Source organism: Stegostoma tigrinum, chromosome 6, assembly GCF_030684315.1.
Source record: "Stegostoma tigrinum isolate sSteTig4 chromosome 6, sSteTig4.hap1, whole genome shotgun sequence".
In the NCBI taxonomy this organism is placed as follows: domain Eukaryota; kingdom Metazoa; phylum Chordata; class Chondrichthyes; order Orectolobiformes; family Stegostomatidae; genus Stegostoma; species Stegostoma tigrinum.
In genome coordinates this window covers 48,099,454-48,127,108 of record NC_081359.1, presented here as the reverse complement: position 1 = coordinate 48,127,108, position 27,655 = coordinate 48,099,454, and the positions used below count along the sequence as shown (strand labels likewise).

Here is a 27,655-nt window from a genome sequence, read left to right as displayed (position 1 = left end):
ACATCCTTCCTGTAGCGTGGCAGCCAGAATTGAACACAGTACTCCAAGTATGGCCTAACCAAAGTCTTATAAAGCAGCATGGTTCGTGACATCCTGACTCTTGTACCGAATACCCTGACCAATAAATTCAAATAGTTAACAAATAAAACCAGGTTTATTCTCCAGCAGTTGTTTTCTTTTCCCACAGACAATAGGATCATGAACCAGAAGTGGAATCAGACCATTCAGCCCAATAAGTCTGCTCTGTCATTTGATCACAACTTTCCCATACATATGTACCAACAGGTTCAATAGCAGCTTCTTCCCTGCTGTTAGTAGACTTCTGAATGAATCTCTCAAATTTCAAATCTAATGTTGATCTCGCATTTTGCGCAACTTCTTTGCAGCTGTAATTTTGTATTCCTTGCTTGATTCCATCACCCTATGATCTTTGTATGGTAATGATCTCCCTGTACTGTACACAAAACAAAACTTTTAACTGTACCTAGGTACATGTGACAATAATAAATCAAAACAAAAAAAAATCTGAACGCCATCCCAAAGTGCACCATCATAATTTTGAATTTGGCACAATGCTGACTACTTCTTCCAACACTATACCTCCAACACCCACTTCATACTCCATCTCAATTCCTCTGCTTACTTTGCTCTTTCCGCTTGTAATCTGTTCAATTCTGCTTAACTTTTTGTGAGGTACTTCGAGCAATTTTTTGTTTAAGCTAACCTAACATTATTACTAAATCAACTGATGACTGTAACCTAGATCTTAGTGAGTCATGATGGCATTGATGAACGACTGAGGATATTTTCCTAATCAACCTGTTCATAGATGCTATTACACACTTCTGGAGCAGCTAAGGCTTGAACCCAGGTCTCTGAGCTCCTTGAACAAGTAGGAGATATTCAGCTACTTACCTGCAGCTGTGTGAACTCACCTGAAACATAAAATTAATGAGATAAAGAAAAATCTGCTGACAATGAGGTTATAGACATTGCTTCGTTAGTGAATAACTACCAAGGGCCAGCCTTGAACAGAAACAATGTTTTCAGGGCAAGTGTCTGTCTGATTTGCCTGACCTTGAGTACAACGTATAGCAGGTGTATTCTGCTTCTTATTTGTGAGTTATCAAGTTATGCTATTGCAACTGTCAGAGGAGAGTAAGGAGGCATGTAAAACAATAACACTAATGGAAGGAGCAACAGCTTTAGAGACCAACCATCGTGAAAAGTATAACCTGAGTGGTCAGAAGACTGCAACCCAATGAATTGAATCTGGCTAGTTCATTGTGTATGGGTAATGTTTAAGTTAATGTTACCCTATAAGCAGTTTCTTATAATTATGTAAAACACAGAACTTTTGAGTTACTCGAGACAATAAAAGTATTGGTGATGCTAGCTTGAACTGCAAGTATTTATTTGTCTTTGTTTACAAATTTGCCAGCAAGAAAGGTCAATACAGTGGTGAAGCTATTGTTAGTGGCGAACTGACCCCTGACTTGCAGAGGCCTTATGTCAACACTATGAAACATTCTCTCATTTTCCTGTGGGATTTAGTTATATTATTATACAGTCAACTATTGTTTCCAGGACTGTCACAGATGTCCTCATTTGAAGAGCATCCCTTCATGGCTTCTAACCTCATGGTCCATCAAATGTGAACATCCCTTTTTTATTTTCTTCCAAAGATATGAAAGTAGGTTTTCTTTTTTCAGATAACAAGGTGTAGAGCTGGATGAACACAGCAGGCCAAGTAGGATCAGAGAAGCAGGAAAGCTGATGTTTTGGGCTGAGACCCTTCTTCAGAAATCAAATAGATAGAATGATTATTGCAGCACTGGTAAGGGTACAGTTGAGCAGGTGCAATGTTAATCTTTCAAGTGTCTGTAAATACAATCTCCACTGGGATGGTTTTCATACAATCCCTTCTCGGATGTTCTCCATGCAACCCGACCCCCTTAAATCTGGATGAACTAGTACTCTCATACCTTATTTTTTTCCTGCATATGTCTGAGCTATGCTTAACTTTTTGTGAGGTATTTTGAGCAATTTTTGTTCAAGCTTCACTCATGTCTCCCCTTTCACTTTTGTTTTCTAGTAGTTTGATAATTGCATAAGTGCCAAGGTACAGTGAACCACATCCTGTGTCAAAACAGACCTGGATCTATGAAAATAGTGAGGTTTATAAAATGCCACCCCCAAAACGGAAGTTACAAGTGCGTAAGTACTACATGCTCTCTCACCACCCTCGCCCTTAACATAGAACATGGCCTTTTGGCCCACGATGTTGTGCCGAACTTTTACCCTAAACCTAATGTCTATCTAACCTCCACCCCCACCTTATACCATCATCCATATGCCGATCTAATAGCCATTTAAATGCCCCTACTGAAGCCGAGTCCAATACCCTCTCCAGCAAAGCATTCCATGCCCCTACCACTCTCAGTAAAGAACCTACCTCTGACGTATCCCCGATATTTACCTCCATTCACTTTAAAGCTATGTCCCCTCATAAAAACTACCTGCACCAAGTTTTGAGAAGATTTGTAGCTCAGGTTGATTTTCTGGATGTGAGTTTGCTTGCTGAGCTGGAAGGTTAGTTTTCAGACGTTTCGTCAACATTCTAGGTAACATCATCAGTGAGCCTCCGATGAAGCGTTGGTGTTATGTCCCACTTTCTATTTATCTGTTTAGGTTTCCTTGGGTTTGGTGATGTCATTTCCTGTTCTTTTTCTCAGAGGATGGTAGATTGATTTGGAGCCAATGTGTTTGTTGATGGAGTTCCGATTGGAATGCCATGCTTCTAGGAATTCTCGTGCGTGTCTCTGTTTGGCTTGTCCTAGGATGGATGTGTTGTCCCAATCAAAGTGGTGTCCTTCCTCATCTGTAATGTAAGGATACTAGTGATAGTGGGTCATGTCGTTTTGTGGCTAGTTGATGTTCATGTATCCTGGTGGCTAGCTTTCTGCCTGTTTGTCCATTGTAGTGTTTGTCACAGTTCTTGCAAGGTATTTTGTAGATGACGTTCATTTTGCTTGTAGTCTGTATAGGGTATTTTAAGTTCATTAGCTGCTGTTTTAGTGTGTTGGTGGGTTTGTGGGCTACCCTGATGCCAAGAGGTCCGAGTAGTCTGGCAGTCATTTCGGAAATGTTTTTGATGTAGGGGAGAGTGGTTATGGTTTCTGGGCCCGTTTTGTCTGTTTGTTTGGGTTTGTTCCTGAGAAATCGGCGGACTGTGTTCATTGGGTACCCGTTCTTTTTGAATACGCTGTATAGGTGATTTTCTTCCGCTCTTCATAGTTCCTCTGTGCTGCAGTGTGTGGTGGCTTGTTGGAATAATGTTCTAATGCAGCTTCGTTTGTGGGTGTTGGGATGGTTGCTCCTGTAGTTCAGTATTTGGTCCATATGTGTTGTTTTCCTGTAGTCTACTGTATTGTCTCCTGTATTGTTCGTGATCTTGCTAATCCACCCTTCCAGTCCTTCATCCAAATCATTTACAAAAATCACAAATAGAAGAGGACCCAGAACGTATCCTTGTGGTACACCACTTGTAACTGACCACCACAATGAATATTTTCCGTCCACTACCACCCTTTGTCTTCTAAGGGTCAGCCAATTCTGAATCCAATCTGCCACATTTCCCCCTATCCCATGCCTCCTATCCTTCTGCATGAGCCTACCATGGGGAACCTTATCAAACACCTTACTTAAATCCATGTATCCACTGCTCCATCTTCATCCACGTGTTTGGTCACCTCTTCAAAGAATTCAGTAAGGTTTATGAGGCATGATCTACCTCTCACAAATCCATGCTATCACGAATCAAACTGTGCCTTTCCAAGTGATCATAAATCCTGTCTCTCAGCCCTTTCCAATAACTTGCCCACCACTGACGTAAGACTAACTGGTCTGTAATTCCCAAGGTTATCCCTGTTCCCTTTTTTGAACAAGGGAACGACGTTTGCCTCTTTCCAATCGTCCAGCACAATACCCGTGGACAGTGAGGACGACAAAATCATTGCCAAAGGCCCTGCAATCTCGTTCCTCGCTTCCCATAGAATCCTTGGATAAATCCCATCAGGCCTGGGGTTCTTATCTATCTTCAACTTCCTCAGAATTCCTTCACATCTTCTTTACTAACATCAACCTCCTCTAGCCTACCTTCCTGTTTCACAACGTCCTCCTCTACAACTAGGTCCTTCTCAATTGTGAATACCAATGAAAAGTATTCATTAAATATCTCTCCTATCTCTTTAGGCCCTGTGCACACGTTCTCTTTACAATCCTTGACTGGCCCTACCATTTCTTGAGTCATTCTCTTATTCTGCACATACATGTAAAAAGCCTTGGAGTTTTCCTTGATCCTATCCGCCAAGGTTTTCTCATGTCCCCCTAAAGCTCTCCAAATCCCTTTCTTCAGCTCCTTCCTGACTAACTTGTAACCCTCCAGAACCTTTTCCGTTCCTCTTTTTCTAAACCTTACATAAGCCTCCTTCTTCCTTGTAACCAGTTGTTCAATCTCTCTCATGAACCATGGCTCCCACACTCGACCGCATCTTCTCTGCCTGCTAGGGACAAAAATATCGAGCACATGTGGTATGCATTCTTTAAACAATCTCCACATTTGTGTGGTGCTCTTCCTTGACAGCATCTGTTCCCAATTAATGTTACCCAGTTCTTGCCCAACTGAATTGTAATTACCCTTCCCCCAATTATAAACTTTACCTTGCCATCCGTACCTATCCTTATCCATGACTATTGTGAAAGAAACAGTTATGATCACTACCGCCAAATGCTCTCCTACCAACAGATTTAACACTTGGCCTGGTTCGTTGCCAAGTACCAAATCCAAAGTGACCTCTCCTTGTGTTGGTCTAACTAAACACTGTGTCAAGAATCCTTCCTGAACGCACTGGACAAAATCTGCTCCCTCTAAACTATTACAACTAAAATCCAATCAACATTTGGAAAGTTGAAGTCGCCCATGACTACAACCCTGTGACTTCTGCACCTTTCCAATATCTGCCTCCCAATCTGCTCCTCTACTTCTCTGCAACTATTAGGGGGTCTGTAAGAAAACCCCAACAAAGTGACTGCTTCTTTCTTGTTCCTGACCTCAACCCAAACTGACTCTGTAGACATATCATTCTCGAACTGCCTTTCAGTAGCTGTTATACTCGCCCTGACTAGCAATGACACTCTCCCACCTCTTTTTCCATCCTCCCTATTTCCCAGAACTTCCAACATCCATTCCTCTCCCTGAGATACCCAAGTGCTCTTAAATATAACACAACGGCAATAGAACTAAAGATGATGTTCAGCCATTGGTTAGGATCTGGAATGCACTGATCAGTGGAGACAGATATAATCCAGCTTTACAAAACAATTTTGGACAACATCTTAACAGAAAACAGGAGGACGAGAAAGTAAAAAGCAGCTCAATTGGTCTTGTAAATTGCCAGCATTGACATAATGGATAAAATGAACCTCTTTAAGGTTTTAGCAAAGATTTGTAACTCAGGTTGTGGGTGTTGCCAACAAACACATAGAATTGGACCTCATATACAAACCCATACAGAACAAAACCGGAAATGACACTACTCACTATAACGGACCTGACAGTATTAAATTCCAAGCAGAGTGGAATCATCAGAGGCTTAACCGATGATGTTACCTAGCATGGTGACAAAACATCTAAATGAAAACAAGCCAGCTCATCGAGCAAGTGAATAATCTCAAAATGAACCTCTTCAATGATTTTAGTGACATTGACTGAAGCTCACAAATTTTCAAAATGTTTAACATAATTTGGCCTAAAACTTGTAGGCAATCTGTCTTTTTAAAACAGGGCTCCCTGATTTAGAACAAAATTAAAAGTTGCTGGAAAAGCTCAGCAGGTCTGGCAGTATCTGTGGAGGAGAAAACAGTTAACGTTTCGGGTCCGGTGACCCTTCCTCGGAACCCCCTGATTTAGCGTTGTTTAATTCACATTCGCTGAATTCCATTATGTAGAGGTCAGTTTAATTCTTATTCCTGGGCTCACTGATGTAGAATTGCTTTATTCACAGTCAGTAGCTGCATTCATGTACATTTAGTTTAAGTCACATTAGCTGTATTTCCTCCTGTGGAATCGGCGTGTTCGCGTTCACTACGTTTCCTAGGCAACTGATAGTTCCAAGTTCACACTGGAAATTTAATTAACCATTCACATATGGGGTCTGACAGGAGCTAGTCCTTTTACCAATCTCTTCAACATGTATACTGATGATCTCCTTCGTACAAAGTGTTATGATCTACTGGGGTAGCGCACCATAAATTGAGTCCTGGTACTCCCAGAGTAGTACCAAATGCTAATGTTTTTAAAGTATGCACATTATTCCAATTTACCTGATTTTCACCCCAAAGTTGATAGAAAATACAGAATTGACCAGGTTTCTGTACTGAACGATAGTTTTTATTGATTTCATTATGCTATAATTGCAGGTAAATAGATATAAACCATTGGTATTAGCGAGTTTTGAGAAGATTTGTAGCTCAGGTTAAGGTTCTGGATGTGAGTTTGCTCGCTGAGCTGGAAGGTTAGTTTTCAGACGTTTCGTCACCATTCTAGGTAACGTCATCAGTGAGCCTCCGATGAAGCGCTGGTGTTATGTCCCGCTTTCTATTTATCTGTTTAGGTTTCCTTGGGTTGGTGATGTCATTTCCTGCATTGGTGATGTCATTCCTGTTCTTTTTCTCAGAGGATGGTAGATTGGCTCCAAATCAATGTGTTTGTTGATGGAGTTCCAGTTGGAATGCCATGCTTCTAGGAATTCTCGTGCGTGTCTCTGTTTGTCTTGTCCTAGGATGGATGTGTTGTCCCAATCAAAGTGGTGTCCTTCCTCATCTGTATATAAGGATACGAGCGATAGTGGGTCATGTCGTTTTGTGGCTAGTTCATATCTAACGCTACGAAAACTAATCTTCCTATAAGCTCCCCTTTTTGCACATTCACTGACACATATATTGAAAATATATTATTGGCAACGGTAAAAAAGCTGTAAAGTCAATTCAGTGGTGTTTGCTTCCCGGTTCTGATGTCAACATGATTCTTCTTTGGCTGGCTAAACTGCTTGTTGTTCAGTACGTGCTTTCACTGGTTGAAGAAATATAGAATGACCAATTGACTTTGAAAATGTCTCTAAATCTATTCAGCTTCTGGGCTGGGAGATGTGTGTACTTCTTTTTCTTCCCTGTAATTTGTTTTCATCACTGAACTACTCAGCCACCTGGGTACCAGTCACCCAGATCTTGGCAAGCAAATGGTCTCTGCCGCTGACAAATGTCCATAGTCCACAGACCAATCAATATGTCTTGTTGTCAACAAGAGATGCATCATTGTATATCCTCCACTTTACATCATCTGGAAAGTGAATTTCAATTACTGCTTAATCAAGCAGTTGTTTACAATGCCCACCATGGGTATCAGATCACACAATTTTCAAAATTGCCATCACACTTTCAGTTTTACAAAGGTCTTTCTTATTTTGATCCAGTTTTAAAATATACTATCCCTACAAAGTCAATACAGTGCAGAGCTGAATGAGCGCAGCAGGCCAGGCAGATCAAATGAGCATGAAAGTCGATGTTTCAGGTCAGGACTGGGAACCTCACAAATAAGTAGAGGAGGGTGGGGCTGGGGAAGGTAGGTGGGAAAGAAGATGGACAGGTAGTGTATGGTCAAGGAGGCACGGATGAGAGGACGTGGGATGAGGTCGGGGGATGGGAAGATTTTCAAACAGGTAAATCCTATGTTAAGGCCATCGAGCTGTAGGTTCCCAAGGTGGAATATGAGGTGTTGCTCCTCAATTTGCGCGTGGCGTCATTGTGATTTTGGAGAAGGCCCAGGATGGGCATGACACCAAGTGAGTGGGAGGGGGAATTAAAATGATTGGCAACCGGAAACTGTCGTTGATTATAGAGTATAGAACGCAGATGCTCCGCAGATCGATTAGAGTCTCCGCTTGATCTCACAGATATAGAGGAGGCCACATCAGGAACAACAGATAGAGTAGACTAGGTTGGAGGGTGTAAAGGTGAACTCCTGTCGGATTTGGTATGTTTGTCTTAAGCCTTGAGAGGTGTAAGGGCAGATGCTAGCACCTCCTAAGGTTGCAGGGAAAGATGACGGGTGTAATGGGGTCCTTACTAACGTAGGGACTCTTTGCCTATGCTAACAACTTGGCCCTGCCTTGTAATGCTAAATAACATCAGGACATTTTCAAAATACTCACTGAAGACCTGTTTTTCTGGATTCTACCTTAAGAGAATTGAGACTTTGGTTAAATAATGCCTGCCGAAAGTGTCCGTTCACACTTCTACCTGAAGAACTTGAAGACCAGAAAATAATTTTACGCACAGTTCTGCACCTGCGCCTCACTGACGTTATATATATATATATATCTCTTGGTATTATTCTTGTTCATACATTGGCTTATTCACAACACTTCCAAAACAACTTACCCAAAGTCAACGTGACAACGAATCTCAAACATAAACTACTTAGTATCACCCAGCCTAACAAATCCTCAACTCATTACCAGGAGGGAGGGACGTCATGGGGCGGGGCATTACGCGTGCGCAGTATTGCAGGTGGCTGGGCCCAAGTTCTTGCTTTTTACTTATACGTCCGGGCTCCTCCTTTGCCTGTTGTTGTGTTCGGTCGCGCTGCGGAAATGGCGGCTGGTCTGCCTGTTACTATCAGTATCGAGGCGGCCTGTGAGAATCAGGTTCAGGAGGTGGCTCTGGATGGGACTGAGGCCTATGTTCAACCGTTGTCCATGTCCGAGAATTTGGCCAAGTTGGCTCAGAAGATCGACTTCAACCGCAGCGACTCGGAAGGAGAGGAGCAGGAGGCGGGGTCTGGGGAGGAGTGGGCGCAACGGCAGCAGGACAGCGACGACGAGGAAGGTGAATACGGACTGCGAGAATGGCAGGCTGTCCGCCAGCTTTCTCTGTACGTTTGTCTGCAGTCTCTTCGCCTCAATTGTAGAATGGGCTGTTTATGTCACTTTGAAAATGCAATATTTCTACAAAGCAAGACAGTGAATCGTTTAGAGTAAATATTGTACTTTTGGTGATAAGAGTTAAATCGGACTTGCTACATTTGGAATGAGTGGGATGAAGATTTACATTTGACCTAAGCGTTAATTAGTGGATGTAGTAGGTCATCATTCTGTGGGTATGGATGAGCGAAGGAGATTGGCAAAAGGCTGCGTGGCTGTGACACTGACTTAGACCAACTTCTCGCTCTCCTCTCTTTGACTTAGGTGTTGATTTTTGACTCACTCAATATTATCTCTAACCCGTGGTGAGAGACCACCACATATTTTATCAGGCTTTATGATATTTCAGTTCAGTACTGTGGGAGTGCTGTACTGTCACAGGTACCATATTTGGTTGTGTCATTACACAAAAAATACAACCTCAACCCCTTCAGGTAGATGTAAAATAACTTGACAATACTTGGAAAGTGAAGGAATGTACTGTTTCTGGGCCAATATTTAACGCTGATCAAAAGCAGTACTAGTTTATTTTTGTGGAACCATATGTGTAAAAATTGGCTTCAGTGTTTCCTGTATGACAGCAGTTTGGGCACTTTGTATGTGCTTCCTTTGTAAACAACATTTGGGACAACCAAGGATAGTGAAATATATGATATAACTGCAAGTTGTTTTTCCATTAATATTTATACTCTTGTGGCATCTAGCGATACTAAAGTTCCAGCCCTCCTTGTGGCCTTGGGATACCGTTAGGAATAACCTGAGAAGCACACTGACAGAGATGTGTGTACTTTATGATGTACTTAATGTCCTCAAGGAAAAGAAATACATGGCCTTGGACCCTGTCTCTCAGGACCCACCCCCATCAAAACAGGTATGTATGTTGAATCATTTATTATTTCTTACTCCAGTACCATCTGTGTCTCTGAATTCTTTATAAATTTTCTGCTCTGAAAAAGAGTCATTCTACCATAAGACGTAGGAACAGATTCAAACCCATCAAAGCTTCATCGGAGGCTCCACTGATGATGTCACCTAACATGGTGATGAAACATCTTAATGAGAACAAGCCAGCTCGGCGAGCAAGTAAACAACATCACAGATACAACCCATTGAGTCTGCTCAGCCACTCAATGAGATTATGACTGTTCTGATAATCTTCAACTCTACTTTCCCGCTTTTTCCTTTGACTGTTGATTCCCTTACCGATTAAAAATCTGTCTCAGCCTTGACACAGCCTCAACAGCCCTCTGCAGTAAAACAAAATCCACAGATTCACTAACCTCTGGGGGAAGAAACTCCTCCATGTGCTACCACTTATTCTGTAATTATGTACTTCGATCCTTGGTTGTCCCACAAAGGGAAGAAACCTTTTCGTATCTAGCCTGTTAAGCCTCCTGAGAATCTTGTATGTTTTAATAAGGTCACCTGTCATTCATCTATATTCTGATTTGTACAGGCCTAATCTACTCAACTAATTTTTACAGGATATGCAAGGACTGAACCTTCTCTGGACTACCTCAAATGCCAGTATATTTCTGTTACATAAATGTCCTAAAAATGTTCACGGTATTCCAGCTGACCAGTGTCTTGTATAGTTTTAGCAAAATTCCCCTATTTTAATGCTCAATTTCAATCATGATGGATTCAAAACAATAACTGTATATCTTCCCACAGATGCTGCCAAATATACCAAATGGCTGCAGCACTTATCTTTTCATTTTTTTATATTCTTCCATTCTAAAATCATCTGGTTCCCAGTACTTTTATTCTCAATCAGTCTGGTTAGAGTTGTATGTATAAATATTTAAAATGTCATGAAAAGTCTGGTTTTGAAGGGTGTATGTCTCTTAAAGGGACGTTCCAGCATGAGTTATTTCTACTTAATGCATAATTACTTCATCCTCATCTTTTGTCCTATTTTGCTGTTTTCCTTCAGGGTTTGCAACTGTGTGGGAAAAAGAAATCTCTAGCAGGAGCTGCTCAAATCCTCTTGAAAGGAGCAGAAAGATTAAATAAATCTGTAGCTGAAAATCAAGAGCAAAAACGTCAAAGAGACTTCAATTCAGAGCTGCTCAGAGTACGACAGCACTGGAAACTGAGGAAAGTGGGCGACAAGATCCTTGGAGACTTGAGCTATAGAAGTGCAGGTAGGTAAAATTTCAGTGCATGAGTAATTTTTGAGTGCTTGTTTTTTTATCTATTCTGTACAGAAAGTATTTGTCTTTTCTTCAAATTCTCACATACAAAATGTGCAATAATTCTACGAACAAATCAACCTAAAGAGCCACCTGAGGTGAGCTTAAAAGGTGGGACATTCATGGTAAAATTCAATTAATGCAGGAGTTGAACCTATTGCTGTTGGCACGACGCTGCATCACAAAACAGCCATCCAGTGGACTGTGCTAACCAGGCTTCATGGTACCATCACATGATCCAACTGTGTCAAAAAGCACTTGCTTATTAAGTCATTGAATAGTTCATTTCATGCATGAGGTACATGATGTCCTGCAGAGCGCTCTCCTAATTTGCATTGTGTGAAATTTCTGAAAAACTACCCAATGAGATTAAGTGGCAAAAGGAAAAAACAAAACTGATGTTATTCTCAAGTGACAGGAGGCAATTGTAATGATGTTATGCAGAATGTAAAATCAAGCCCCTGTATGACAAAATACAGACTTTCTTTATATTTTGAAGTTGATTCCTTCTTTGCAGTATTCCTTTCCTTCCACCAGTTTAACAGCCTCCATCTCTTTTTTCCGCGTTCCCTGCAGCATCTCAATCTTGCCCCAGCCTTCCTGTTCATCCCAGGCAAAAAGGAGACCCCATCCACTACCACCACAGCCACTGGCACCACCCATCCTAACCCCTACCCTCTGCTCCCAATTCAGTTTATTACCCCTGCTACCATCATCATCAGGACCCAGCTTCCACCTTAACTTCCCACACAACTCACCAGCATGACATTTGCTCATTGAAACATCACTGCACAGAATTAGGCAGAAGCTTCCTACATCTGTGTCTGCACATGTACGGCAACCATTTTACATTATGGATAATCACTCTATTTTGTGTTATTAACACTATGCAAAAATTGTAATTAATTCCCCATCCAGCCAGCTAGTATTCAATATAAAATGCAAAAACAGCTTTGCAGAATATATCTTAAAGATAAATCATAAATTACAAATACTAAGGAAGTATAATGTTCCTGTAATGCATATTAGTTATTTCTTAGTTTTCTAAAATAAGTTGAATTAGTAAGCCTTTGAATAATAGTGAAAAATTCTTCATTAACTGAGGTTTTTTTTGCAAAGGCTCCCTCTTTCCTCACCATGGCACATTTGAAGTACTAAAGAATACAGATCTGGATCCAGATAAGAAAATTCCAGATGATTATTGTCCCCTTGATATATTGATTCCTAGTGATCTGGAGGGATCGGCATATATTAAGGTAAATACAAAATCTAGTCCTGGTTGAACTGCAATTTTCTCCTATTAAATATTCTGAAGACTAGCTGGTGCCAGGCATGGATGGGGGGGACTGTGTTGAGGAGGGGTTAGTAGCTTGTTCCTGTCTTCATTGAAGAATGAGAGGCAACTTTAATGAAACATACAAGATTCTTAAAGGATTTGATAGGATAGATTCAGGAAGTTTTGTCCCCTTTGCGGGAAAAGTTGGGACCAAAATGCATAACCTTGGAGTCAGGGGTCACATGTTTAAAACAGAGATGACGAGTAATTTCTTCTGAGGGTTGTGCTGCTGGAGAATTCTTTACCACAGAGGACTATTGAGGCTGGGCCACTAAGTTCGTTTTTCAAGGCTGAGATGGACAGATTTTTAATCTGTAGGGATTCAGTGGTTATGGGGAAAAGGCAGGAACATGGGATTGAGGATTATCAAATCAGCCATCATTTCATTGAATGGCAGAGCAGATGTAAACTGAATGGACTTCTTCTACTCCTGTGTGTCATTGCCATTTGGGCACAGGTGGTGCTTTATGGCCGTGTTACATTTTGCTGAGGGTTGCTGCACTGCCAGAGACTTCCTGAATGGCCTATGAGGTGTGCTTCCTTGAGGACCCCAGTTTACATTGAAGCCTACAATGTGCTGCATAATCCAGCTGCCTGATGCTTTGCTGATTTACTTAATTTATATTGGGTAGGTTCAGACAACAAATTCTGCTGTCAAATGACCTACTCGTACTCTTAATCCCATGTTCTTATGTCCTATGTTCCTATGCAGAACTGAGCTTCTGGCCCTCCTCACCATTACAAAGACTTCCACTTCACTAACATTGCTCATCTCAACAATACTTTAGCTCATTTCCTGCTGAAGGACTTAGTCAAGCTGTAAACTGGATTACTTCATTTTTCTCTTGGAAAACCACTCTTGAACTTGAATTTGTATACGTTTTTGCTATTGATGTGTTAATTCATACACTCAGCTCTGTTCTTGATATCCAGCATTGGTTCTTAAACCAGCATAGCTTTAATTTAAAATTCTCACCTTTTCATTTTTCAAATCTTTTCCCATCAAATCGAAATCTATTTCCCCTCACTATCACTAACCTCCTCCAGCCTGCCTAGAGTTAACTTTTTTTTTCTTGCAGAACCTATTCTCGTCACTGCATTATTGTTGACTATACCTGCAGTCATCTGAGATTTGAACCCCAGAACTCATTTTGGCTATCCCAGCAAACTTAAGGTTACACATTGGTGTCAATATATTATCATTTGTGTTCTTCTGAAATACCGTAGATGTGTTCTTAGGGTAAACCTGAAATGCTTATTATGAACGTAATCTCTGTTTAGGTGACTTCGTTTTGTCTCACTTGGCTAACTTATTTTTAATGTCACTAATAATGGGGGATGTTCACTAAATTAAAACCTTCAGGATTGCATTTTCTTAAAAACATACTGTAAGATGGTTTCTAGTTTTCAGGTATGAAAATTGTGTTAAATGTTGAATTATGCTAATAATTTTTCCATGACAACCTGTTTATAGTATTTACAATGTCATATTCCTTCCAGCTTACTATACAGTGATTTATAGTTATTTTCTTTAAGGTTTCTATTCAGAAGCAGGCTCATGACATCGGAGATCTTGGGACAGTCAACCTGTTTAGACGACCTATACAAAAACCCAATTCAGGTATGTGGGATTTCAGAATCAAAAATTGTTTAAGATTACTCCTTACTTATGTGGTGTTTGATGGTTGATTTCAAGCTATTTATAATGAATATTAGGAAATTTAGTTATATACTGCCAAATGTCAATGATTGTGATTGGTAGAGCTCCTGAATGCTTATAGAAAAGTATTAATGGAATGCCTGGAGCAGTACCAGGCATACCTAAAACTGAGGTGTCACGCTGATGAAGCTACCCACCAGGACTACTTGTATGCCAAACAGCACAAGCAGCGAGTGACAGACAGAGCTAAGGGATCCAAGAACCATCAGATCGGATCAGATCCAAGGTCTGCATCCATTGTGAGTGGTGGTGGACAGTTAGACAACAACTTGGTGGAAGAGGCTCCAAAAATATCGCTGTCTTCAATGATGGAAGAGCCCAACATTTTAGTGCAAAAGATAAGGCTGAAGCATTTGCGGTATACTTCAGCCAAGTGTGTGAAGTGGATGATCCATCTTAGCCTCCTCAAGTGGTTCCCAACATTATAGATGCCAATCTTAATCCAATTTGATTCACTCCAACATGATTTCAAGAAATGGTTGAAGGCACTGGATACTGCAAAGGCTATGGGCCCAGGCAACATGCTGGCAATAGTACTGCAGAACTTGATGCTCTCCTAGCCAAACTGTTCCATTCAATACAACGGTAGCATCCATCCAACAATATAGAAAATCACGCTTATAGGTCCTCTACACAAAAAACAGGATAAATCTAACCTGACCAATAACTGCCCATCAGTTTACTCTTGATTGTCAATAATGTGATGGTAGGTACCCTCAACAATGCTATTAAGCAGCACTTGCTCACTGACATCCAGTCTGGGTTCTGCAAGGCCATTCATCTCGTGACTTTGTTAGAGCCTCGGTTCAAACAAGCACAAAAATGCTGAATTCCAGAAGTGAGGTGAGAGTGACAAACTTCGGTATCAAGGCTGTATTTGACGGTGTGGCATCAAGAAGCTGTAGCACACTTGGAACCAGTGGGGGTCAGAGGGCAAATGCACCACTGATTGAAATCATACATGGCACAAAGGAGGATGGTCGTGACTGTTGGACATCAGTTACATTAGCTCCAGAACATCTCTGCAGGAGTTCCTCAGGGTAGTATCTTAGGCACAATCATCTTAAGTTGCTTGATCAGTGACTTTCTCTGCATCATAAGCCAGAAGTGGGAATTGCACAAGCATTAATGAACATGTTCTGCGCCATCATTGACTCCTGATACTGAAGCAAGCCATGTTCAAATGTAACAAGCTCTGAATAGGGTCCAGGCCTGGGTTGACAAGTTGCAAGTAATACTCGTGCCACACAAATGACAGGTATGACCGTATCCAGTAAGTGACATTTGCTAGTGTTACTATCACTATAAATGCCCCAATATCAGCATCTTGGGAGTTACCGTTGATCAGAAAATTAACTGGACCTGTTTTATATAAACGTAGTGGCTACAAGTGCAGGTCAGAGGCTAGGAATATTGCAGCAAGTGACTTGCAGTATGATTTCCCGAAATCCTGCCCACCATCTACAAGTCGCATATCAGAAGTGTGATGGAATGCATCCCACTTGTCTGGATAAATGTGGCTGTGACACCTCAAGCTTGACGCCATCCAGGACAAAGCAGTCTGCTTGATTGGCATCACATCCACAAGCATCCACTCCCTCCTCCACCAAAGCTCATTGGCAGCACTAGGTAGTGTATCTTTGAGATGCACTGCAGAACTTCATCACAGATCCTTAGCACCTTCCAAACCCTCAATAACGTCCATGTAGAAGTAGATGGAGTAGATGTTTCATAAACAGAACCTTCAAAAACATTCATCCAATCATGTATCTTCTATGCCCTCAGTCCAATTCTGCTCACTCAAGCACAGCAAGCTCAATGTCCAGTAAAGTTCTTATGCCGCACTTGTTTTAAAGCTAAAACAAAGACTTTTCCTGTACCTGTGCTGATGATGTAAGCTTGGACTTTAATGACAAGTTCTAATTAGTGTGTTTTTGAATGCGCTTTAAAATAATTCTAAGAAATAACTAACAGACTACATTAACCTGAAGTATTAATTGGTAATCTTCGTTTGAAGCTACCATATATCCAAGCTTAATACTAAAATTGAGTGTAAGTATTCTGATTTATCATTTTGCAGTAGCTCCCAATTTCAGTTTTTCACAAACAAAGCCTACGAGAGGTAAGACTGAGACTTTTGAGTTTCTAGTCCTGTTTCTTTCATTCCCTGTTTCTAAATCAAAACCAGAGACAGTTTTGGCATACACTGAGCTATTTGTGAAATATCCAGCATTGCCTGTCTGACATTTGTGCACTGTTGCAGATTAGTTCTAATGAAAAGCTAGAGCAATTTAACTTACAATGTCTGATCCCTAAAAAGCAAATTTATAAATTTGTAAACTCCACGTCATTTCACCAGTTAGCTTCTTAAGGAAGTAGCAGGCTAAAAATTTCAGAAAGGAGAGGCAGATACATTTCTACAGGCATTAACAGTAATCCAGCTATTTTTGATTACTGCGAAACACACAGGTGATATTAAACTCACGCTGTGAAAGAGTGCGTGTGTCATTTTATGTAGGCCAACATGCCTACAAGGAGGCAAAATCAATTCTGAGGCCACAAGTGACCACGGGGCAGCACAGTGGCTCAATGGTTAGCACTGCAGCCTCACAGCACCAGGGACCCGGGTTCAATTCCAGCCTTGGACGACTGTCTGTGTGGAGTTTGCACATTCTCCCCATGGGTTTCCTCTGGGTGCTCCGGTTTCCTCCCACAGTCCAAAGATGTGCAGGCTAGGTGGATCGGCCATGCTAAATTGCCCGGAGTGTTCAGGGGTGTGTGGGTTACAGCAGGATGGGTCTGGAAGAGATGCTTCAAGGGGCTGTGTGGACTTGTTGGGCCGAAGGACCTGTTTCCACACTGTAGGCAATCTAATCTAATCAATATGTCAGTTCTGTGCTGGTTACAGGCATGCTTGCCGTAGATGGTACACATCTGCATTTGATTATCTGTTGGCTTGATTCTTGACAATTTAGTATCCTATAATTATAGACAGTTGTGCGCACCAACCAGCATTGTTAGTTATTTATTGCCGTAGTATGCTTGGTTTCATCTATTAGAAAAAACATGATGTGCTACAAAAACATTTCAAGGAACTATCTAACATGGTCAGATATTGGCAGATGTCTGTGATGCCAAGTATATCGTCTGAGATTCTGTTCAAAACAACAGGCTACATGCAGTTATTATCTGACAGTACAAGGTGAGTCATTGTTAGAAGCACATCTAGATGTGGGCTTGCCTATGGATGGGGACAGATAATGTTTTGTGCATGCTTTAGACAATGGTCCTCCTTTCCAAATATCTGTGGTTGATGTTCACTGAGAATCCCATTGCAGCGAGTAATAATATTCTCTCCCTCTTTCTTTAAATTAGCATGATTATTCAGTTGTAATTTGGGGAGGGAAAAGTACTTCGCATATTTATAATGAAGTGAAGGATCAAGCTGAACTCAGATAATTGTGACCTTCAGAGAGCATTTTGATAATGATTGAACCTTATAACAAATATTTTGACAAACTGTTGTTAAAACTATGAATCATTTTCAGGTACAGCACACTGGCAGACAAAGCTAGAAGCTGCACAGAATGTTCTTTTGTGTAAAGAAATCTTTGCACAGTTGTCACGTGAAGCAGTACAGATTAAATCACAGATACCTCACATTGTGGTGAAAAATCAGATCATCTCTCAACCATTTCCAGGTAAGGAATAAAAATGGAAATTGCTGAAAAAGTTGAGCAGTTCTGGCTGCATCTGTGGAGAGAAATTAGATTTGGTTTTGGGTTTAGTGACCCTTCCTCAGACCTGATTCCAGGTAAGGAATGTTGCATTCTTTTTGTTGTATTTGTTTTCGGTGCCACGTACTATGAATTATTTTTATGATTTTATTTGCAACAAAAATACAAGACTTTGGACCATTATAACATTTATTTTCAGCTAACTTGTCTTCAAATAGTTTTACATTTATGTATTATTCAGTCTGTTTTGAAGTTTCTTTTCAGCTAATATTTTTCCAAATAATTTATCATTTTTGTTATTAGTTGAATTTAGCTTTCTGGAATTGCAGTAACTTCTACATTGTTGGCTTGAGTTGATCAGCGTGTTCCATTCACACAATTGATTTTTCTTTTTCAGAATTTTCTTACTTAAGTTTTCCATGTGATGACTCATTAGAAACTTCTAAGTGAAAACAAATCAGATTGCAGTAGCAAAATCTGATAGCAGTTGCTGAACTAGACATGGTATACATAGAGAGCACATGTATAACCTTGTACACAAAGCTCTCCTTCCTTGAAAAGGTTTGGAGCTGTATAAACCATCTTGATTTTTGAAGATTGTGAATCGTGTAACTGTTTAAGGCATTATGCAGAATTTTTACTGTTTTATAAATCATTTTATAATCAGAAAAAAAAACTCAAATTTTTGAAACTTGTTCATGGGAGCATTAGGCAAGATATTTTAAGAATGATCAGAATCTTCACAATTTGTAGGCACAGCCTTAAAATTAGAGGGGGTAAATTTTAAAACACAAGTGAGACGACATTTCTTCAGCCAGAGAGTGGTGGGCTTGTGGAATTCATTGCCACGGAGTGCAGTGGAGGCCGGGTCGTTGGATGCCTTCAAGACAGGGATCGATAAATTCTTGACCTCACAAGGAATCGAGGGCTACGGGGAGAGTGCAGGGAAGTGGAGTTGAAATACCCATCAGCCATGATTTAAATGGCCGGGGTGGACTTGATGGGCCGAATTGCCTTACTTCCACTCCTGTGTCTTATGGTCTTATAGTGTTTTGAAGGTTCTCAAATTTGCCAGGCTTCCCTGCTTGAAATGGTCAGATAAGAAGATTCAGATCAGCCATAATCTCATTGTACAACAGAGAAAACCTGATGGGCCAAATGGCCTACTTCTGCTCCTCTGTCTTGTGGTCCTATGGTTTATCATTGAGCAAGCAATCCCTTCTGCATGGATATTTCACAAATTGTAGAACATAAATTCTTCTGCAGTTCTTGTACTTTTAAATTGTTAATACTTACAAATTATTTTTAAGTCATCAAAGATGTTATTAATTTTCATCATAGTTATAATCTTCTTGTAGAATATGATCAAAGCAGTGTTAGTCTTTCTCTAGTCTTTAGTACCTTTGAGCCAAGTTATTTATTTTGTGCTCTAACTACTAAAAGATGACTGGGTAATAAAGTTGTAGCAGATTTATAGTATTAGCCTCATTTGAGTACTGTATAAATTATCAGTTCATGTCTTGATATGTTTCAGGTTTGCAGTTATCGATTTCTTTGTGCCACTTCGTGAATGATAAAAAAGCACAGAAGATATCTGCTGAGAAGCAAAGGTCTGACGACCATCTATATGTGCTGGAACATAATCTTCACCAATTAATTAGAGAGGTACTGAAGAACTTTGAAAACCTTTAACTATTTCTTATCAGTGTTGTGAGCATCAACTGTGGTGCATCCACCTTTCAAGTTGATATGCATCCTGTGGTGCTTTGCAAAGTATAATCAGGCAAGAATTAACATTTGAACGGAAGTATTGGATATCAATGGAATGACACAGTGCTTTGTGAAAGAGGTTTGAATAGGATCTTAAAGAATGACAGGGTTAAGAACTGTTCATAGTTATGGTTGAAAGGTTTATTCCAACAAAGTACTTGGTTCTGCTGGAATATTGAGTTCTGGAAATGCCTTTCTATGAGTGAGAATGCTAACAGCAGGGAATAGGTTTGATCCATTGCCTTGTGCGTTATGAATCCTGGGTATTACTATGGTGGATTCTGAAGATTGCAGCCTTGTCTCCACTTCAAGCACTGTTAACATAGTAGGATGAAATGGAAAATGGCTGTCAAAACGATATTTTGCAGTCGGGTGAACGTAGAGATCAGAATCGACTGTATTATTGGTAATCCAATTTCAGGCCCCTAAATACATTCTTGTTCAAAGTTAAGGACTTATGCTTATTCCCTCCCCAACTTGCAACATCCACGCATAACTTTGACACCCAACTTTTTAATCTTAGATGAGTGAACTTTAATCTTTCAGTCCACCACTTCACTACATTTATGTCCCACAAGCCACTTAAGTATATATATTTTTCTGAAGAAGGGTTTGGGCCCGAAACATCAGACTTCCTGCTCCTCTGATGCAGCTTTGGCCTGCTCTATTCGTCTAGCTCTACACCTTGTTAGCTCAGATTCTCCAGCATCTGCTGTTCCTGCTATGTCTAAACACTTAAGTGTCCCTGTTTTAGTAACCGTCAATTATACTTCCCATCCAAAGCATTCTCCACAATTGGACATATTTCTCCTCCCCATCCACCAGTATCCAACGTTGATCTGAATTCTTGGTCCTTTTTGGCCCCTCTGCATTCTTCTCTCTCTCTCTCCCCCCCCCCCCCCCCCCCCCCCCCCCCCGGTCAATTCCTCTCCTTAGCCCTCTTCTGTTTTTGTTTCAAACTGTATTTGATCTGAAAGATTCTCATTGGTCTTGAAAATACATGTGCAACACTAGAAGTTACCATTGAAAATTTTTTTATTCTTTTTTCTTTTAGTTCCATAAACAAACTTTGAATTCTTCAGCAATGCCTCACCCAGCAACCGCACCTTTTGGGCTGAAAAGAATGAGGTTAGCAGGACCTCAGGCATATGACAAAGGCGAGATCAGTGCTTTACAGCAGAATGAAGGGTTACTGGAGAAGATAATCAAGCAGGCTAAACATATCTTTTTGAGACGTAGGTAAGCAACGCTGGAGCAGCGTGCGGGTAGCAAACCAATATTATCGGCATCCTTGGTAAACAGCAGGATCTGGAAATTTTGCGATAACATATAATTATAGCCATACAGTATGGAAACAGACCCTTTAGTCCAACCAGTCTACATCAGCCATGTTCCCAAAGTGAACTAGTCCCACCTGCCTGCGTTTGGCCCATATTCCTCCCAACCCTTTCCTGTATATGAACTTATCTAGATGTCTTTTAAACTTTTTAACTGTATGGCAGTTCATTGCACAAATATGCAACTATATAAAAAAGTTGTCTCGTCCTTTTTAAATCTGACTCCATAAAACTATGTCCCTTAGTTTTGAACTCCACTACCCTAGAGAAATGACCCTTGTCATTCATCTTATACGTTCTCCTTCCCTCATGATTTTCTATACTTGAATATAGTCACCTCTCAACACCTATGCTCCAGTGGGGGGAAAACAGTTCCAGTTTTCTGGTCTACCTTTGTCTGAAACCCTCCATTCCTGGCAATATCCTGATGTATCTTTTCCAAAACCCCTCCAGTTCAATAATAATCTTCCTAAAACAGGGTGACCAGTATTGCAGCGTACTCATCAATGTCCTGTACCTCAACAAGATGTCCCTGCTCTTGCATTCAACCATTGACCTTTGACACAAATTTCAAAGAGTTATGTACCTGAACCCCTGTCTGTCTGTTCTACAACACCACCCAAGGCCGTACCATTAATAGAATAAGTCCTGTACTTGTTTGTATTACCAAGAGAAATATGTCACATTTATCCAAAATAAACTCCATTTAGCACTGCTCAGCCCATCGTTCTGACTGATCAAGATCTCTTTGTAATCTTGGATAACCTTCTTCACAATCCAATGTACCTTCTGTTTTGGTTTCATCAATAAACTTGCTAATCATGCCCCCTATCCAAATCGTTTATATAAAAGACAAACAAAAGTGGGCCCAATACTGATACTCGTTGCGCTCTGCTGGTTCTCTGCATCCAATCTAAAAAACAACTCTTCCCTCACCCTCCTCAATGCGTGTAAATCCTATCTTTTCGAAACACCTCCAACAACTTACCACCAATGTCAGACTCAGGCCTATAGTTTTTGACCTCTCTCTAAAGTCTTTCTTAGATAATTGCCAAACATTAGCCTACCACTAGTCCTCCGGTACTTTACCATTGTTTATAGATGATACAGATATTCCAGCTAGGGGCCCCATAATTTCCTCCCTAACTTCCTGGAATAATCTCTTATCAGGTCCTGGCGATTTATCTGCCTTTGTTTTCTAAGACCTCCAGCACTTCCTCTTCTGTAATGTGAATCATTTTCAAACCATCTATTTATTTCCTTGAGTTTTCTAGCTTCCGTTGCTTTCTCAATAGCAAAAACTGGTACTTTTTTTTTAAGAAACTATCTCCCCCATCTCTTGATGTTCAACACAAAGAGGACCTCATTGATCTACTCTCTCCCTGTTTGCTCAGTTGCTCATGATGTATTTGTCTAATCTTTTTTGGACATCTTTAACCTTTACTCTTCAAGAGATTCATTGGATCCCAGGTGTCTGTATCTAAAATGATTTAAGCTTACCAGCTTTACCATTTGCTCTAACAGGAAACCGATGCCTCTGAGCTCTCCATGATATTTTTAAAAGCTTCCCACTTGTCAGTCATCCCTTTACCTGTAAACAGTCTACTCCAATCAACTTCTGAATGTTCCTGTTTATACCCTTACAATTGGCCTTACTCCAATTAAGAGCTTTAACTTTTATGGAAAAGGTTATGTCTTCCATAAATGTTTTAATATGATAGTATTATGATTACTAGTCCCAAGGTGTTCCCTACTAACACTTCAGTCACTTGTCCAGCTTTATTTTCCAAGAGAAGATCAAGGTTTGCTCCTTCTCTAGTAGGAACATTTGTGTGTTAATTGAGGAATAATTTCTTGGACACGTTCTTGAACAAATTCTTCAACATCCATACCTTTACCGCTATGGCAGTCCAAATCAATGTTTGAATAATTAAAGTCCCCTACTATCACAACCTCGTTATTCTTACAAATATTTGAAATATTTCGGTAGAAATCACCTTAATGTATTCTTTAGGTTAAATTGTACAAATGAGATCAACCATAACACCCGAGTAAAGTTTAAAGTTAGATCTCAAAGATAAAAATAATTTTTCAGATGTAGGTGAAATAACAGTTGTTCACTATAAATCATAAAAATTCAGGATGTGTGTATAGGAAACTTTAATATTCTTAATGGATCTTTCAAACTTTGCACTTATATAGTAACTTTAATTTACAGAAAATATCCAAGACCTCTTCACCAAGTTCCAAGTAGACAAATCACAAGGAGCCATTCTACAATATTAGGCCATAACGTATAAGAGCAGAATTAGGCCATATGACATGTTGAGTCTGCTCTGCTATTTGATTATGGCTGATATTCTTTGTAACTGACTGTTAAAGGTTCAAGAAAATGTCTATGCTTTTAATTTTAGAACTGCCTGGACAATTGACAGCTTGGCAAGTCGTATTGAGGACCCACAGATACAAGCTCATTGGTCAAACATTAATGATGTGTATGAATCTAGTGTCAAAGTCTTAATAACCTCTCAAGGCTATGAGCAGATTTGCAAGTGAGTATGGATGACTTAGATGGAATGTTAAACGTTACTCTGCATTTTTCAAACCAGCGTTCCCTGCATTTATGTTTTTGTAAATTTTTGTTTTAACAATTTGTATAAGGATCCACACATTAAAGTTGATATATGTGCTATTTCCAAGTATTTGATCAATCCTCAAGATCTAACTGTTCCCATCTGTTATAAAGTTGTGTAAATTAATTATGAATTGGAAGGCAGGAAGCTAGAATTTGTTTAAAACAAAATGGTACAGGAGAAGTGTGTGTGGTTCCTTTAACAGGTAAACCCCTTTTCTAAGCTTAGAGATTTATATATGGGGAAAAAATGTGTCTGTTTTTGGCTGAAGATGTACAGGCAGTACTGAAATTGAAACATGTATCAGTTGGCTGTGTGACTGGAAACCTTAAGCTTGTTTTGGCAACTAGCTGGAATTAGTCACCTAATTTAAATTAAGCACTCAATGATTCAACCTTGGACCAGTGCTATTGTAAGAAAATTGATATGTCATCCAAGGTGTACAAGGAGAGGCTTTTTGAAAATCGGGGTGAGAGTGAACTGTCATCTGTGAAATAAGCATCTAGTTCTCACATGAAATCTCAACTCTCTGAGAAAGCATCATCTATCCATAAAAGGTACCACGGCACTTCTAGCTAGGCATCCTTACAGAAGATTTCACAGAGAAAACATCCCTGACAGCTGGATCAGTGAAAGAAAGGCATTTATGACGACTTGAGAACAGCAGAAGAAAGGAATGTAGACTTTCAGAGTAGAAGTTTTAATTTATTTTCTTATTTGTTGGGTTTATGTAACTGAACTTGTGTTTACTGGAACAGTAGAATTTAGTTTAGTTAAGGAATAGTTAGTAGGTAAGGGAGAATTGTTCGGTTTGTTGGTAATTCTGCTAATTTGTTCACTGTTAAGGTTAAATAAATAAATTGTTACTTTATGTCGTGAATATTAGGGATATTCTTTCATTTAACCCTCTCCTTCTCTGTCACATTTTAATTTCTTTCTGTAATGTTTTGGTGGAAACCAATTCATCGTTCATCCCCTTTCACTGTAGTTTTAAAATGTTGCTTCTGGCAAGAAAAATTTTCATTGGGGTACATTATACATGGATGCTATAGATATCCACTAAATATGGCATTTTCATTTTGGTGTGTTTGTTTTGCCCCTTCAACTCTTCAGATCAATTCAGCTACAGTTGAACATTGGCGTTGAACAGATTAAGGTGGTGCATAGAGATGGGCGAGTAATTACACTTTCCCACCAGGAACAGGAATTGCAAGACTTCCTGCTATCCCAGGTATCTAGATGAAGGAAACAATGTGATAGGAATCTATTAAACACTAGCAGAGCCTTAAATATACATGCCATGGTAAATGGAATAAATTACTGCTTTAAATTGTTATTTTAAAATATTCTGCTCTTTCAAAGATGCTAATTTGTTTAGCAATGTGTTTTATGCTGACCAAAACGCATTTCCGATTTTTGTTGAAGATGGGAAATATTTTCTATATCGTATAGTAGCTTAACTGCATAGTCCTTAATTCCACAGCAGTTAAAAGTACTTCACCCAAAATGGACAGTTTTTATGCTAAATCCCTGTTCCATCATTCTGAGAGCTGGGAATGTATGATGCACTGGCAGTATCAAGTTCTATGTAGTCTTTGGTGAAATGGCCTGGGATCATGACTCTAATGTCAATTTTAGTGCATTTACTGCAGTTTCTGAATTTTAAAGCATTGACTTGCTGCCTTTTTAAATAGAGGTTTCGTAGAGTCTAGTACCTGTAGTATGTTTTGTTGTATTTGTAAATACAAATACGATCTCTGGGTTTAGTCTTCTATGATACATGGTTCTCTTCTTTTGGTGTCTAACAGATGTCGCAGCATCAGGTACATGCAGTGCAGCAGTTGGCCAAAGTAATGGGTTGGCATCTGTTAAGCTTTAGCAACCATGTGGGCCTAGGTCCAGTGGAGAGCATTGGAAATGCTTCAGCAGTAACTGTGGCTTCACCCAATGGCGAGTATTCAATATCAGGTGAGCGTATCATAATAATGATCCTACACATTGAATGGTATATCAACTTCTTTTCCCTGCCAATCTGCATTTCTCTGAGAATTGTGTACGTTGTGTAAAACTCAGTGTATTCTTGTCCTAATTTTTTACTTTCATATGCACAATGGCAGTTAGGAGAAGACGAGCATTGCCATGGCTGATCGTCAATAACTGGTCACTGGGAGTGTAATAATAGATTAGACACTCTTGTTCCAATGTTGCAATGTCATATTTGTTATCACAGGTTTTAAAATTACTTCAAATAAGTAATTGATTATTGCTGAAAATTATCTTGATGTGTGAATGCAAGACAAATAGCTTTGAGAAGTTTTTGTTTTGATACTGAAGTTGTACTCCACTCTATGACTCTAAGTTCTGTAATACCAAATGACTATTTGTAATTGCATTTCAACATTTCACAACTGTAATAACATACCAGCTAAAGATTTGTTCTCTGTGTAGTAAGATAATTCAGTTGTTGGTAAATAAGCAACATTTTAAAATGGCCCTAATTCTGACTACTTACAAACATGGGAATTTACAAGTAATCATTGCTTTACTTTTTGTTACAGTACGAAACGGACCTGAAAGTGGTTGTAAAGTGGTGGTCCAGTTTCCAAGAAGTCAGTGCAAAGACCTTCCCAAGAGTGACGTGATGCAAGACAACAAATGGAATCACCTTCGTGGGCCACACAAAGAAGTACTGTGGAATAAGATGGAAGGACGTAACTTTGTTTATAAAATGGAACTCTTAATGGCAGCTCTTGCTCCTTGCCCATAATTGGCTTTTATATGAATCAGCACCCTTTTGCATATAAAAGAACTTGCTCCAGACAATTCACTGAATGCTGAGTGATAGATATAAATTAAAACTTAGAAAAGACATTTGGTACAGTAAACAAAATGCTTTTATCAAGAAATACAAATAGTAAATTTTTTGATAGTTTTACTAATATTGTCCATAACTGGCAATTAAATGCTAACTTACTGTGATATAATTTACAATTTTTTACTTTTGCATGAAAGTTTCTTATTGTCTATAAATAAAATGCCTCAATTATAGTTTCTCATGTTAATTCAAAAATATCCTGAATCAGTGCCTGGAGACTAAAGTATTTAATAAATATCTCCACGGTGGCTTAGTGGTTGGCACTGCAGCCTCACAGCTCCAGGGACCCAGGTTTGGTTCCAGCCTTGGGCAACTGCCTGTGTGGAGTTTGCACATTCTCCCAATGTCTGCGTGGGTTTCCTCCAGGTGCTCCAGTTTCCTCGCACAGCCCAAAGATGTGCACGCTGGTGGATTGGCCATGCTAAATTGCCCGTAGTGTGCAGGGGTGTGTGGGTTATAGGGGGATGGGTCTGGTTGGGATGCTTCAAGGGGCAGTGTGGACTTTTTGGGCGGAAGGGCCTGTTTCTACGCTGTAGGGAATCTAAAATCTAATCTAATCTAATCATGACAACAGTATTCAATATACCAGTTATCAGGGAAAGTCAAACTTCAATTTTTTTTCAATTAGGGAATTCTTGAAATTCAATGTTGTCACACAGGGAGGTTGTGTTGATGTTGTGAATAGGTGCTAAACAAGTCCTGTGGCTAAATTCAGACTCTGAAATGGGATGCCTCTACCAAGAAGATTAAAGAGCTTGGGCAAAGTGCTCTGACAAAATAAACAGGCTCCTGACCCACTTGTCTTACCACTCTCTTGTTCTGTTTTGATAAAATTCACGTTTTCAACTTCTTCACTCTGACAGTTTACTTCCAACAGACTAAATATTCTGTACAGGCAGTATCAGTACACAGTTATATAAAGCCTTGAATATATTTTAGATGCTGCATTGAGTAAAATAAGGCTACTGGGGGAAAGTGTGCCTACCTTTTACATTCTATTACTAGAAAGTA

General features: G+C 39.8%; 1 protein-coding gene and 1 long non-coding RNA gene across 3 annotated transcripts; one reads left to right on the top strand and one right to left on the bottom strand.

Annotated features, from left to right (window-relative positions):
* Positions 1 to 1,397: 1,397 nt before the first annotated feature.
* On the bottom strand, positions 1,398 to 8,940 carry LOC132209766 (uncharacterized). Its single transcript, XR_009445843.1, has 2 exons — positions 8,500 to 8,940; positions 1,398 to 6,883 (listed from the first exon to the last, which is right to left on the bottom strand). It is a non-coding gene; the product is annotated as an uncharacterized LOC132209766 (long non-coding RNA).
* On the top strand, positions 8,613 to 27,413 carry med17 (mediator complex subunit 17). 2 transcript variants are annotated; one of them, XM_048532241.2, is made up of 12 exons: positions 8,613 to 8,946; positions 9,746 to 9,912; positions 10,978 to 11,188; positions 12,356 to 12,492; positions 14,109 to 14,193; positions 17,841 to 17,993; positions 19,564 to 19,694; positions 20,854 to 21,038; positions 23,551 to 23,688; positions 24,883 to 25,000; positions 25,578 to 25,737; positions 26,328 to 27,413. In XM_048532241.2, exons 1-12 carry the CDS (start codon positions 8,712 to 8,714, stop codon positions 26,534 to 26,536), a joined length of 1,929 nt encoding a protein of 642 aa, XP_048388198.1. In that variant the 5' UTR covers positions 8,613 to 8,711; the 3' UTR covers positions 26,537 to 27,413. The 2 variants fall into 2 exon arrangements, with proteins under 2 accessions (XP_048388198.1, XP_059502525.1); XM_059646542.1 differs by having other exon boundaries at positions 8,646 to 8,992.
* The last annotated feature ends 242 nt before the right edge of the window (positions 27,414 to 27,655 follow it).

Bases quoted from the DNA above. Each gene is read 5' to 3' on its own strand.
- med17 (XM_048532241.2), top strand. From the start codon at position 8,712: ATGGCGGCTGGTCTGCCTGTTACTATCAGTATCGAGGCGGCCTGTGAG. The intron at 17,994-19,563 runs GTAAGGAATAAA...GATATGTTTCAG, and splicing joins CATCTCTCAACCATTTCCAG to GTTTGCAGTTATCGATTTCT. The intron at 21,039-23,550 runs GTAAGCAACGCT...TTTTAATTTTAG, and splicing joins CATATCTTTTTGAGACGTAG to AACTGCCTGGACAATTGACA.